Source organism: Tachyglossus aculeatus, chromosome 3 (genome assembly GCF_015852505.1).
Source record: "Tachyglossus aculeatus isolate mTacAcu1 chromosome 3, mTacAcu1.pri, whole genome shotgun sequence".
Taxonomy (NCBI): Eukaryota; Metazoa; Chordata; class Mammalia; order Monotremata; family Tachyglossidae; genus Tachyglossus; species Tachyglossus aculeatus.
In genome coordinates, this window is record NC_052068.1 from 78,023,896 (window position 1) to 78,036,586 (window position 12,691).

The following is a 12,691-nucleotide window of genomic DNA, read 5'->3' on the forward strand; positions in this document are numbered from 1 at the left end:
CTTGTGTGTTGTTTGAGGAGCAGTGTAGTTCAGTGGAAAGAGCATGGGCCTGAGAGGACTTGGGTTCTAATTCCGGCTCTGCCGCCTGCCATCTGGATGACCTTGGGCAAGTCACTTAACTTCTGTGCCTCAGTTACCTCATCTGTAAAATGGGGATTCAGTACTTCTTCTCTCCTACTTAGATTTTTGAGCCCTATAATGGTACAGGAACTGTGTCCACCTTGATTAACTTGTATCTTCTACCCCAGCACTTACAACAGTACTTGAGACATAGTAAGCTCTTAAGAAACTACAGTTATACTACTATACTAGAAAAAGTTGAGACTTCAGTCTTGGTTGAATTCAAATTATTTTCAATAAAGCCTGGGCAGTGGTGGGTGTGACCCTGTTCTGTTTGCTCTGGGCCCCCCAAATTCAGAAAGATTAATGATTTCTCCAAGCATTTCTAGGAAAAACAGAAACCAAACTAAACTGTTTGAGCCCTATTTGGCCTCTGGCAAGACAGAATCAGTCCTCAGTATTTAAATGCTCATTGTGTGCAGTCTATTGTCCTAAATCCTTAAGGATTAAGGACGCTGAGGTTGTCTCTCTCCTTTTGTAGCTTAGCCTGAGCTGTCCAGTTTGCCCCTTAAGGAAACCCTAGTCCCAACTGAAACCTTTAATTCCGATCCGAGGGTTGCGGCAAAATGAAAGTGTTTTTTTAATAGAATCAGGGGTTTTAGTAAAATGCTAGAAAAGATGAGTAAAACCAGTGGGGAAAAGTTGGTTGAGCATTGATTGGGAGCCTATTTGAGCCTTTCAATTGAGTTTAAAATGTAGTGGGTTTTTTCGCTTAGAACAGTGCTTTGCACATAGTAAGCACTTAACAAATACCATCATTATTGTTATTTTTTTTAAGATTATCTTAAATAGCTGCTTCTTGGGCCTTGTAAAAAATACTTTGAAAGCCACACCATAGAGAGGTTTTGCTTTTCTTCTACCTCCCTGTGTTCTTATTTCAGAAATAAAAGCTGTTGCTTCCCCTGACCAGCTGTATCCAAAAAAATTGGGATAGGAGTGGGCAAATCAATTCGCAGTACTTTTCTGTGCTGTCCTTTGCTGTAGTTATCTTCGTTCATTCATTCATTCAGTTGCATTTATTGAGCGCTTACTGTGTGCAGAGCACTGTACTAATCAATCAATCAATCGTATTTATTGAGGGCTTACTATGTGCAGAGCACTGTACTAAGCGCTTGGGAAGTACAAGTTTGCAACATATAGAGACGGTCCCTACCCAACAGCAGGCTCACAGTCTAGAAGGGGGAGACAGACAACAAAACAAAACATATAAACCAAATAAAATAAATAGAACAAATATGTACAAGTAAAATAAATAGAGTAATAAATATGTACAAACATATATACATATATACAGGTGCTGTGGGGAGGGGAAGGAGGTAAGGCGGCGGGCGGGGGGAGTAGGGGGAGAGGAAGGTCGTTCTCAAACCTTCCTTTCCAGAAGCTGTTGCCAAACTTCCTCTAATTTAAATGGCAGGGTAGCCTCAAGATATGAATCTGTTATTATTGTAACCATTTCCATTGGGTTCTAATTCTAAAATAATAAATAGAGAATGCTGTTTGGGTAATAAATGTGCTCCTGTTTTAATAGGCATCAAGTGAGAAGCCAAAATGTCCAGACCTACCACCATTTCCATCATGTTTATCTACAACACACTTCTTCATATTTGTAGCTGTGCAGACAGTATTGTTCATTGGTTATACCATGTATAGGTAAGGTTTGTTTGTTTTTTTATCAAAAGTGACTCAGTGTCCCCACCCTTAATGGATTTTGATTAGTATCAACACAGATATTCTGGGCTTTTTTGGTCAGCCACAGGGGTTAAGGTATTGAAGGGGGACCAAAGCCTTGTGGAATCTAGATGGTAAGGTAGGTAGTGCCCAACTTCTGTGACACCACTTGAAATTCAGAAATGTCTGAAAAAACGAACTAAGTCTTCTAAGTCGGTTTCAGGCCATTCATGGTCTGACTTGCGACTTCTTATACCTAAAATCACATTATAGTGGTGATGAACTTTGAGCAGTTTCAGGTAAATTTCCTGTGTAATGTTAACAAACTACTGACACTTGGAGAATTATAGTGTGATCCCAAATGCAGCTGGCTTGAATTGACAGGAATTGAAAACCAAAATTACTCCAGACTGAATGGTGGTAGCCAAGATGGTATGCTGAAACTGAACTTCGATATGGAGCCGTGATTAGGAAACCATGGCTGGCCAAGGAAGCCTGGGAAAATCTAGCATCTGGTTTCAGAAAAATAGGACACCCAAGTCATTTAAACAGAAGGCAGGGTGTTAGCAAAATTAAGGCTAATTCACAGGAACGGGCTTTTCCAGTCCATCGTGCTAATCATAGAGAGATGCAGGTGTTTTGTTTTTTTTTATCAAATTTTAAGGAGCCTTCAGATAACTTTATCAGGCTTTTAGAATTTGTTGGGCACTGAAAGTATCTGAAGTGAAAAGCATGTGCACATGAATTGAAGATGCCCTTATTTGAGTAATCTTGACATGTGCTTTTCCATTTCTTTTCATGTCATATTTATTGAGTGCTTATTGTATGCAGAGCACTGCTAAGCACTTGGGAGAGTACAATATAAACAACATAATGTTTAGTGCTGAACATAGGGATTCTCTTAATGATTTTCATGTATTCTCTTTTAGGAGTCAACAAGAAGCAGCAGCCAAAAAATTCTTCTGAAAGCCCTTTCATTTGTGTATGTGTACATTATGTATGTATGCACAGAACTCTTACTTCTGTAAATGAGGGAATTTTGAAGTGTTTAAAATGCATCAATATTCTAAATTATTAAAATTTTGTTACAATGAAGTATTTAGTTTAATATTGGTAAGAGTAACCCTGAAACCAATGAGGACTGCAAGGGAAAATTGAGCAGAGCCATGTAACACTGTATTGGTGAGAGACCCATTTTCAGTGGGAGTGGGGGATTTGAGTGCACAATTCCAAGTATTGTTCTGCACATCTGATTCCCGATGGCAACAGCTCACTTCCTATAAGTCTGGTGTCATAGGCTCTTTATTTCAAAGAATAATTTTGTAAAGAATAAAGTCCAACTAGCTTATCAAGTCTGTCAAAGTAGCGAGAATTATTATGGAGGGTCAGATTTTCTGTTCCATGACCCAGTTTGGCAATCTTCTTTATAATTTTTTTTTGAAATCACAATTTCCTTAGCCCAAATAAAAACTCTTGTACATGTATAAAAGGATTTCTTGGGTTTCATAAGATTTGTAAAGTGATTTTTCTCCTCTGGGTATCCAGTAATTTGTATTTAAAAATGAGGTTGGCAAAATGGTTTTATTGAGAACGGTTTTTGTGATATGAAATCTCAACATTTTACTAAGTGACTTATTTCAAGACAGCCCATTCTCTTGAAAGTCTCTTAGAAAAAATATGTTAGTCTAAAGTGTCTTTTGCATTTGAATTTACTCCAGAATTTGAGCCCAGTTCGAGAAAGGTGAAACTATGGAGAAGCCCTCCTGAGAAGTGAGGCAAATAGCCTCTTGCTTAAGTTTTCCTCCCGTGAGTGGAGTGGTTTGGCCTTTCTGCCAATGGAGTTCTCTACCATTTTCATTCCCTGTCCAATTTGAGGGTAGAGTACCAGATGGGAAGAACCCCTGTTGCACTTCTACAGTGCTGCTGCTCTATTACCTCCCCCTGCCTCAAAAAATTGAGGCCACGGTGTTGCCTCTTTGAATCTCCAGCTCTGGTACATTGTAGCAATAGTGAATTAATGCTGGATAAATTCTAAGTGCTCCAAACTCAGAATGACTCATTCACTTCATTTACATACTAAGTGTAAATACTTCTTATAGTGTTTTGAGGAGGTTTTTTTTTCATTAAAATGTTAATGCTTTGAAGTTCATTTAAACCTAATTCACGTCTAGGTCACTTCTGAGACACAGTAGTGATGTATTTGCTTTTTATCAGGCCCAGAGGAATTTTAGTATTATCAGAAGGGCTTTAGGATGTAATATGCAAAATCGGTGAATCATCATTTTAAGAGAAAATGCTGCCAAATTCAGTGTTCTGAAATCCATGTTCTCATCGTGCCTGCAATACTGATGTAATTCCAGATCTATGCAGCATGTTTTTGACAAGTGAATGCTTCTGAATGTAGCTAAGACAAGAGGGCTGTCTGTGACCGATCACTTCATACTGATCGTGGTAACTTCTAAGCTCCTTATTTACCTGCAAATAACAATCCTTAAAATATCAGAGTTGATACCGTTATTTGATCTTAATTTGGAGTATTTTATTTTGCCCCAAATTTATTGAAAATAACTTCTGAAGAAATTTCAGCTGAACACAGTCACTTCCAAGAATTTTTAGCTTGTGTCACTCCAGATAATGAAATACGATTACTCACATTTCACACCAGCAAGTACAGGTGCCTTGGACTAGAACTATGTTGGACAATTTCAATATTTAAGTTATTGTATTTAGGAGGTCATTTTTTGAAATGACAGAATATTATGGCTAGCTCTTAGTTACCATAATGTAATTTGAGAGAGGTTAATCAATAGTATTTGTTGAGCACCTACTGTGTGCAAGCACTGTACCAAGTGCTGGAGGGGTAACGCTCAATATATTACCTCATTCAACTAAAGTGCACTACTACTAGTATGTGAGACTTCCTGAAGGTTGCTTTTACTAAGAGCAATTGCGGAACTGCATTATTAACTGAAGAAACTTTACAGAGTATTTGCCTCTGCCTCTTAATCGTCAGCTCAGCCATGATTTTGCCTCTTTCACCTGCTGACTTGGCTTCCTGTCCCTATCCAACTGTTTTTTAACTCCCAAGCAGCGGTAGCTAACTAGGATATGGGGCATTCATGATAATGGTTGTGCACTTTGCCTTAATTATTAAAAGTAGATTTGTTTTCAAGCAGAAACCAGGAAGAGGGTGGGGTGAACCAAATAGATTCAGGGCATTCACAAATTCGTTTGGAAAAAATGGGATTTAAATTTTGAGACTTTGTGACTGAATCTCCCAATCCATGGGTTCATTACAAGGCATAATGAACACATGATTCAAAGGGGACAATACATTTTAGACCTAGTGTAAAATTATTTGCAACTTTTTAGATCTGCTTTGCCTATTTAAAGTGAAATTCTTTTACTAATATTCCTGTAAGATAGAAAAGATTTTTCTATTGTCAATTTCAAATGGAAAATAGACCTCCTAGTTGGTTTTGGGGGCGTGTTTTCCGTCAACACTCGCTGGAATTAAAAAGCAGTAACCTTATTCAAATAAAGAAATATTTTAGTAAATAAGTTTCTTCTTCTTTGAAGTCTAAGATTATTTTGGTGTTTTGGCTAAATTTGATTTTATTTCAGCAATTATTCATTCACTCCTGAGGAATATTAGCATCCAGACTAGGATTCTGTTTTTCCATCTTCCCTGGACTTGTGATGGGGAGAACGATGGTGTTGCCTACAATGATGGGAAAGTCAGGGTATGGACAGGATTTTTGGCCCGGGGCGGGGGAGATAAGAAGCTGCAGTAAAGTCTATGTTTTAAAAACAAAATTTTTAAAAACATAAGACTTCAACATCACATGGCCTACCTTTACCTTTTTTTTTACAGTGTTTAAGTGCTTACTATGTGCCAGGCACGGTACTAAGTGCTGGGGAAGACATATAGTTAATAAGGTTGGACACAGTCCCTGTCCCACATAAAGCTTATAGTCTTAATCCCCATTTTGCAGATGGGGTAACAGGCACAGAGGAGTTAAGTGATTTTCCCAAGGTCACACAGCTGACAAGTATGGAGCCAGGATTTAGAACCCAAGTCCTTATGACTCCCAAGCCTAGTTAGTGGACATGATCCCTGAACTTGAGGGGCTTACAATTTTGTGCTACAGCTCACCAGCTCTTGTCTCCAAAATAGAGTTCTGAAGCTAATTTATGAGGCCAGAGGCTGAAGCTTAATTTGTTCCCCATTAAATTACACCCAGGTTTAACGAGGTAAAGCCAAAGAACTATTAAGCTACCTGCAAAGACATCAGAGTTCAGTGAAACAGGGTGCTGGAGTAAAGGGGTTCTTTTGGCATAATGAAGAAATCTAGTTTCCAGGTCTCACTGAGATTGCTTCCAAAGGCATGCTGGACTCAGCAGCTGGAGCTTCGCCATGCCATTCTTTTGGTTTATTTGTTGTTGGGTTTTTTGGTGGTATTTGTTAAGCACTTATTATGTTCCATGCACTGTACTAAGCCCTGGATAGGTACAAGTTGAGAAGCAGCATGACTTTGTGGAAAGAGTACGGGCTTGGGAGTCAGACGTCATGGGTTCTAATCCTGCTCCGCCGCTTGTCAGGTGTGTGACTTTGAGCAAGTCACTTAACTTCTCTGTGCCTCAGTTACTTCATCTGTAAAACGGGGTTTAAAACTGTGAGCCCCACGTGGGACAATCTAATAGCCTTGTATCTACCTCAGCGCTTAGAAAAATGCTTGGCACATAGTAAGTGCTTAACAAATACCATAATTATTATTATTATTGCAAGTTAATCAAGTTGGACACAGTCCATGTCCCACATGGGGCTCACAGTATCAATCCACATATTACAGATGAGGGAACTGAGGCACAGAGAAGTTAAGTGACTTACCGGAGGTTACACAGCAGACACGTGGCAGAGCCAGGATTAAAACCCAGGTCCTCCCTGGCCCGTGTTGCTGCTTATTATGATTTATTTCATTTAATGTTTCCTGATGAAGTTCTCTTGGGCTGCTGATTGAGATTTTGGGTGGGTTGCATAAAGGTAAATTAAAAGACTAGACCCCATGGATCCTTTTTCGTCGAAATTAGTGGAGCATTAACATAGAAAGCAGTCAGTTGCATCTAATGATTTTATTTTTTTTAAGTCATCTGAACCATCTGTCTCTGTACACTAAGGAGTTCATCACTTTAATCCAGATTATGACCGGCAACCATTCAGACATCTGTTTTTCTGTGTCAGACTGCCCTTGAAGAGCCAGAGAGGCTGTAGAAAGCTCTTGGTGGCTCAATTCCTACTGCTTCTAGGGGACTCTCCTCGGGATTTGGGGGGGTCTGGGTTTTGGTTTTGACTTTCCTTCAGAAGAAGAAAATGTCTTTCTTAATGAAAAGCATGCTGAGTAACCAAGTAAAGAATTTAGGACTCGGCCGTGGCTCTGAAGAAAGTAAAGAAGAAGGAGGGGCCTCTGACCCCGCTGCCACAGCAGGAATGACTAGAGAGGAATATGAGGAATATCAAAAGCAAATGGTTGAGGAGAAGTGAGTACGTGCTACTTCATTCCCTTTTCAGTGCAGCTTGACTCTCGGATCCCAACCTTCCCTCCCCCCGGGGGGTGGGGACTGGGGGGGGGGGCGGGGGTAATTCTCTCCTCCACTTTCAAAGGCCACTTCCCCCTCTCTTTTCAGGAAGCTGTTTTTCTTCATCTACTCAACCCAGAAAAGAACCATTTCCAGTGTGACATGGGGCAAAAAAGCTTCGCCACCTCCCTTCCCTCTCCATCTTTAAGGATGGAATTCCTATCACCTCCACCACCCTCCCAGGGGGCTGCTGCTTGGATGGAAGTGGGGACAGTACACTTCAGGGACTTGGAGTGGGGGCCTTTAAGACTGAACGTAACAGGGAAGAATATTCAGATTGCTCTTGAGGAGCTGAAAGAAAGTGGTTGTTGCCTTGCATGCTCCTAGTCCTCAGCAAAACTCATTGGAGGAATATGAAGTTTTCTTCCAAGAACTCAGCATTTTTCAAGAGAATAATGACAATGTGCCTGTGACACTTTAGATAACCTTAAAAATTAGAGAAAGACCACGCTTTTTCAAATCATAGACCCAAAGGGCTCTCAATGAGTCCTCCAATACTGATGTCTTAGTACTAGCTAAATCTAATCTGAACTGCAGAAGTTTTCCTTTTACTTTGTAGGCAAATGTAATTAAACAATGAATTTATAGTCTACTTAGAATTGAAATAGGATCCAACCTTTAGAGCTGCCGCAGAAAAGTTTTCCCAAATCACCCACTTACCAGTGAAGGTATTTTCTTAGTGATCAGTTACATAATGGTTGTCTAAATCCTGCAGCTAAGGTGATTATTGGTGAAAAGGTTAAGGGGCCTGGGGCACCCAAGAAGCCAAGAGTAGACTGTATTTAGTGTAAGCTGTCTTAATTGTGTGGTGGTAGCGGACTGGGAGGAGGTGTCGCCTCTTTCTTTGGGTGGAGGGAGATGTAGTCAAAGGAAAAGTGAATGCACCAACTTAGAGATGCTGATAAACTCAATAAGCCATCTGGAGAGGGGGAAGTATTGAAATCAATCCATTGTATTGAGCACTTTCTGTATGCAGAGCATTGTACTAAGCCCTTGAGAGAGTACAATATTACAGAATTGGTAGACACATCCCCAGCCTACAATGAGCTTACAGTCTGTGAAAAGTCTACTCAGCTCCAATCAAATGTTTTGGGGCTGTGGTAGAAAAGCATATAAATAACCCTCATTGGCAAACAAGGATCCTAAGGAAACAAATCCCCTGGAGAAGCATCCCCCCGACCGGTTTTCAAACTAGGTGGGAGCAACAGAGAGCTGCAATGAAAGTTTGGCCCATCCAAAAAAAGGGGGGACCAAAGAAGCAGTGTGGCCTAGTGGATAGAGGACTGGGCTGTGAGTCAGAAGGACCTGGGTTCTAATCCTGACTCTGCCATATGTCTGCTTTGTGACCTTGGGCAAGTCACTTAACTTTTCTGTGCCTCAGTTCCCTCATCTGTAATATGTGGATCGATATTGTTAGCCCCATGTGGGACATGGAATGTGCCCAACTTGATTAACTTGTATCTACCCAGGGCTTAGTGCAGTGCCTGGAACATAGTAATCACTTAACAAATTTTGTCATTATTATTATTTTATTATTATTTGGTCCTCTGTAAGTAACTACTTCATTCCCCCAAGCAAGACAAGAGCATCTGGCTAGGTGGCTAATGCTCTAGTCTCATTTAGTTTTGAGCAGGTGAGGGGAGGGCCTGCCTGAGGGTTTTACCCGCAGTTCCTCAGGAAGTTGATGGCTCAGCTGGAGCTAGGAGTCAAGACTTCACCCTCCCTACCATTTTTTCAAGTTCCGGGATATTCATCTGTGGCTCCGGAGGAAGGGAAACACCAGTCAGCTTTCTCTGTGCCTGGAGGTGATACAGGTGATATCTATGCTGAGAGCCAGGGACTGACAGGGAGGGTGCAGTCTCCCGGAGCCAGAGTCAGCAGGCTACCTCAGCCCAGCCTGGGACTCCTGGCAGGGTTGATCTCATTATTTCCACCTCAGAGTTTTGCTGTCTAAGGTCGTCGATCCCAGGGTGCCGGACTTGGCAGGTGCAGTCCCGCTCACCATACATCTTGCCTCAAAAGCCGCCTCCTCTGAGAGAGATTCCCCAACTTATCCCCACCTCTCTGGTCATAGCATCTGTCAGCCATCCTTAGCACTGATGTGTGATGTGGCAAGCACAGTGGGAAGCAGCATGTTGTAGTGGAAAAAATGCAGCCCTGGGAGTCAGAAGACCTGTGTTCTAACCCCAGCTTCACTGCTGTATGACCTTGTGTAAGTCACTTCACTTCTCTGTGCTTCAATTTCCTTAACTGCAAAATGGGGATACAATACTTGTTCTCCCTCCTACTCAGACTGTCAGCCCCATATGAAACAGGGATTTTATCCAGCCTGATAAACATTTATCTACCCAGCACTTAAAACAGTGCTTGATACACAGAGAGGCAGTGTGGCTTAGTGGAAAGAGCCTGGGCTTTGGAGTCAGTGGTCATGGGTTCAAATCCAGGCTCCGCCAATTGTCAGCTGTGTGACTTTGGGCAAGTCACTTCACTTCTCTGTGCCTCAGTTACCTCATCTGGAAAATGGGGATTATCATCATCATCATCAATCGTATTTATTGAGCGCTTACTGTGTGCAGAGCACTGTACTAAGCGCTTGGGAAGTACAAGTTGGCAACATATAGAGACAGTCCCTGCCCAACAGTGGGCTCACAGTCTAAAAGGGGGAGACAGAGAACAAAACCAAACATACTAACAAAATAAAATAGATATGTACAAGTAAAATAGATAGAGTAACAAATATGTACAAACATATATACATATATACAGGTAAATACATATGTACAGGATTGACTGTGAGCCCCCTGTGGGACAACCTGATCACCTTGTATCCCCCCCAGTGCTTAGAACAGTGCTTTGCACATAGTAACCACTTAACAAATGCTATTATTATTGTTGTTATTATTATTATGATTGTTATTATTATACACAGTAAGCACTTAGATACCATAAAAAAGTGTGGCAGTTTACATTATCCATTTATTCAGTAGCTTCTGATGTACTTTTTTGTTACCATGTGTACCTCTGCTTTTACTTTCACTCCCTGCCTGCTTTCACTCACTCCAAGTGTCAATCTCACTGAAGGACTGTGTTATGTTTCCAATTCCTTGACTGGAAAGTCCAGCATCATTTATAGTATATATACTGTCCAGGAGAGGAGTCACTAGGTGAGACTGGACAGCCAGATAAAGGATGGCTTCTGGAAACAGGATCAAACAATCAATCAGTTATGTTCATTGAGCATTTACTGTGTGCATATTAAGTTGTTGGAGGAGTATGATCAATCAATCAATCAATCGTATTTATTGAGCGCTTACTATGTGCAGAGCACTGTACTAAGCGCTTGGGAAGTACAAATTGGCATCACATAGAGACAGTCCCTACCCAACAGTGGGCTCACAGTCTAAAAGGGGGAGACAGAGAACAGAACCAAACATACCAACAAAATAAAATAAGTAGGATAGAAATGTACAAGTAAAATAAATAAATAAATAAATAGAGTAATAAATATGTACAACCATATATACATATATACAGGTGCTGTGGGGAAGGGAAGGAGGTAAGACGGGGGGATGGAGAGGGGGACGAGGGGGAGAGGAAAGAAGGGGCTCAGTCTGGGAAGGCCTCCTGGAGGAGGTGAGCTCTCAGCAGGGCCTTGAAGGGAGGAAGAGAGCTAGCTTGGCGGATGGGCAGAGGGAGGGCATTCCAGGCCCGGGGGATGACGTGGGCCGGGGGTCGATGGCAGGACAGGCGAGAGCGAGGTACAGTGAGGAGATTAGTGGTGGAGGAGCGGAGGGTGCGGGCTGGGCAGTAGAAGGAGAGAAGGGAGGTGAGGTAGGAGGGGGCGAGGTGATGGAGAGCCTTGAAGCCCAGGGTGAGGAGTTTCTGCCTGATGCGCAGATTGATCGGTAGCCATTGGAGGTTTTTGAGGAAGGGAGTAATATGTCCAGAGCGTTTCTGGACAACGATAATCCGGGCAGCAGCATGAAGTATGGATTGAAGTGGAGAGAGACACGAGGATGGGAGATCAGAGAGAAGGCTAGTGCAGTAGTCCAGACGGGATAGGATGAGAGCTTGAATTAGCAGGGTAGCGGTTTGGATGGAGAGGAAAGGGCGGATGTTGGCAATGTTGCGGAGCTGAGACCGGCAGGTTTTGGTGACGGCTTGGATGTGAGGGGTGAATGAGAGAGCGGAGTCGAGGATGACACCAAGGTTGCGGGCTTGTGAGACGGGAAGGATGGTAGTGCCGTCAACAGAGATGGGAAAGTCAGGGAGAGGACAAGGTTTGGGAGGGAAGACAAGGAGCTCAGTCTTCGACATGTTGAGCTTTAGGTGGCGGGCGGACATCCAGATGGAGATGTCCTGAAGGCAGGAGGAGATGCGAGCCTGGAGGGAGGGGGAGAGAGCAGGGGCAGAGATGTAGATCTGGGTGTCATCAGCGTAGAGATGATAGTTGAAGCCGTGGGAGCGAATGAGGTCACCAAGGGAGTGAGTGTAGATTGAGAACAGAAGGGGACCAAGCACTGAACCTTGGGGAACCCCCACAGTAAGAGGATGGGAGGGGGAGGAGGAGCCTGCAAAAGAGACTGAGAAAGAACGACCGGAGAGATAAGAGGAGAACCAGGAGAGGACGGAGTCTGTGAAGCCAAGGTCAGATAACGTGTTGAGGAGAAGGGGGTGGTCCACAGTGTCAAAGGCAGCTGATGTAACAGAATTATAGAGTTACAGGGAAGTAGCATGGCCTAGTAGATAGAAAATAGGCCTGGAAGTCAGAGGACCTGGCTTCTAGTCCTGGCTTCACCATTCTTCTGCTGTGTGACCTTGGATGACTCACTTTACTTCTCTGTGCCTCAGTTACCTCATTTGTAAAATGGGGGTTGAGACTGTGAGACCCATGTGGGACACAGACTGTGTCCAACCTGATTTAGTGTACCTCTCCCAGGGTTTACTAAACGCTTAACCAATACCATTAAAAACAAACAAGCAAGCAACAAAAAAGAAATTTGCTTTATGCTGAGGCATCTCCTGTGCATTAGTCCACCTCATGTCTCCAAGGCCTTTCAATGGAAATGAATTGAGAGTGTTTGAGGTGCAAGAGGAGAAATTTGCTTCATGCAAATAATCTCCAGCTTTCATTTTCCTACCCAAGGTCTTCAAGGCCTTCAAAGAGAATATTTGAGGTGAAAGGGAGAAAAAATTTGATTCATGCAAACAACCTCCAGGTTCAATTTCTCTATTGAGATCTTCTATGCCTTGAGAGAATATTTGA

General features: G+C 42.4%; 2 protein-coding genes across 2 annotated transcripts in view; both read left to right on the forward strand.

Moving 5' to 3' along the window:
- The window catches only part of LMAN1 (lectin, mannose binding 1), a 40,149-nt gene extending 36,869 nt beyond the window's left edge, over window positions 1–3,280 (forward strand). The window contains exons 12-13 of the mRNA XM_038743412.1: window positions 1,649–1,770; window positions 2,718–3,280. Coding sequence (XP_038599340.1) covers window positions 1,649–1,770; window positions 2,718–2,754 — 159 coding nt within the window. The 3' untranslated portion in view covers window positions 2,755–3,280. The remainder of the gene's footprint in view (window positions 1–1,648; window positions 1,771–2,717) is intronic.
- Window positions 3,281–7,159: 3,879 nt separating this feature from the next.
- CPLX4 (complexin 4) overlaps window positions 7,160–12,691 on the forward strand; it is a 39,923-nt gene continuing 34,391 nt past the window's right edge. Inside the window, exon 1 of the mRNA XM_038744058.1 lies at window positions 7,160–7,326. Coding sequence (XP_038599986.1) covers window positions 7,160–7,326 — 167 coding nt within the window. The remainder of the gene's footprint in view (window positions 7,327–12,691) is intronic.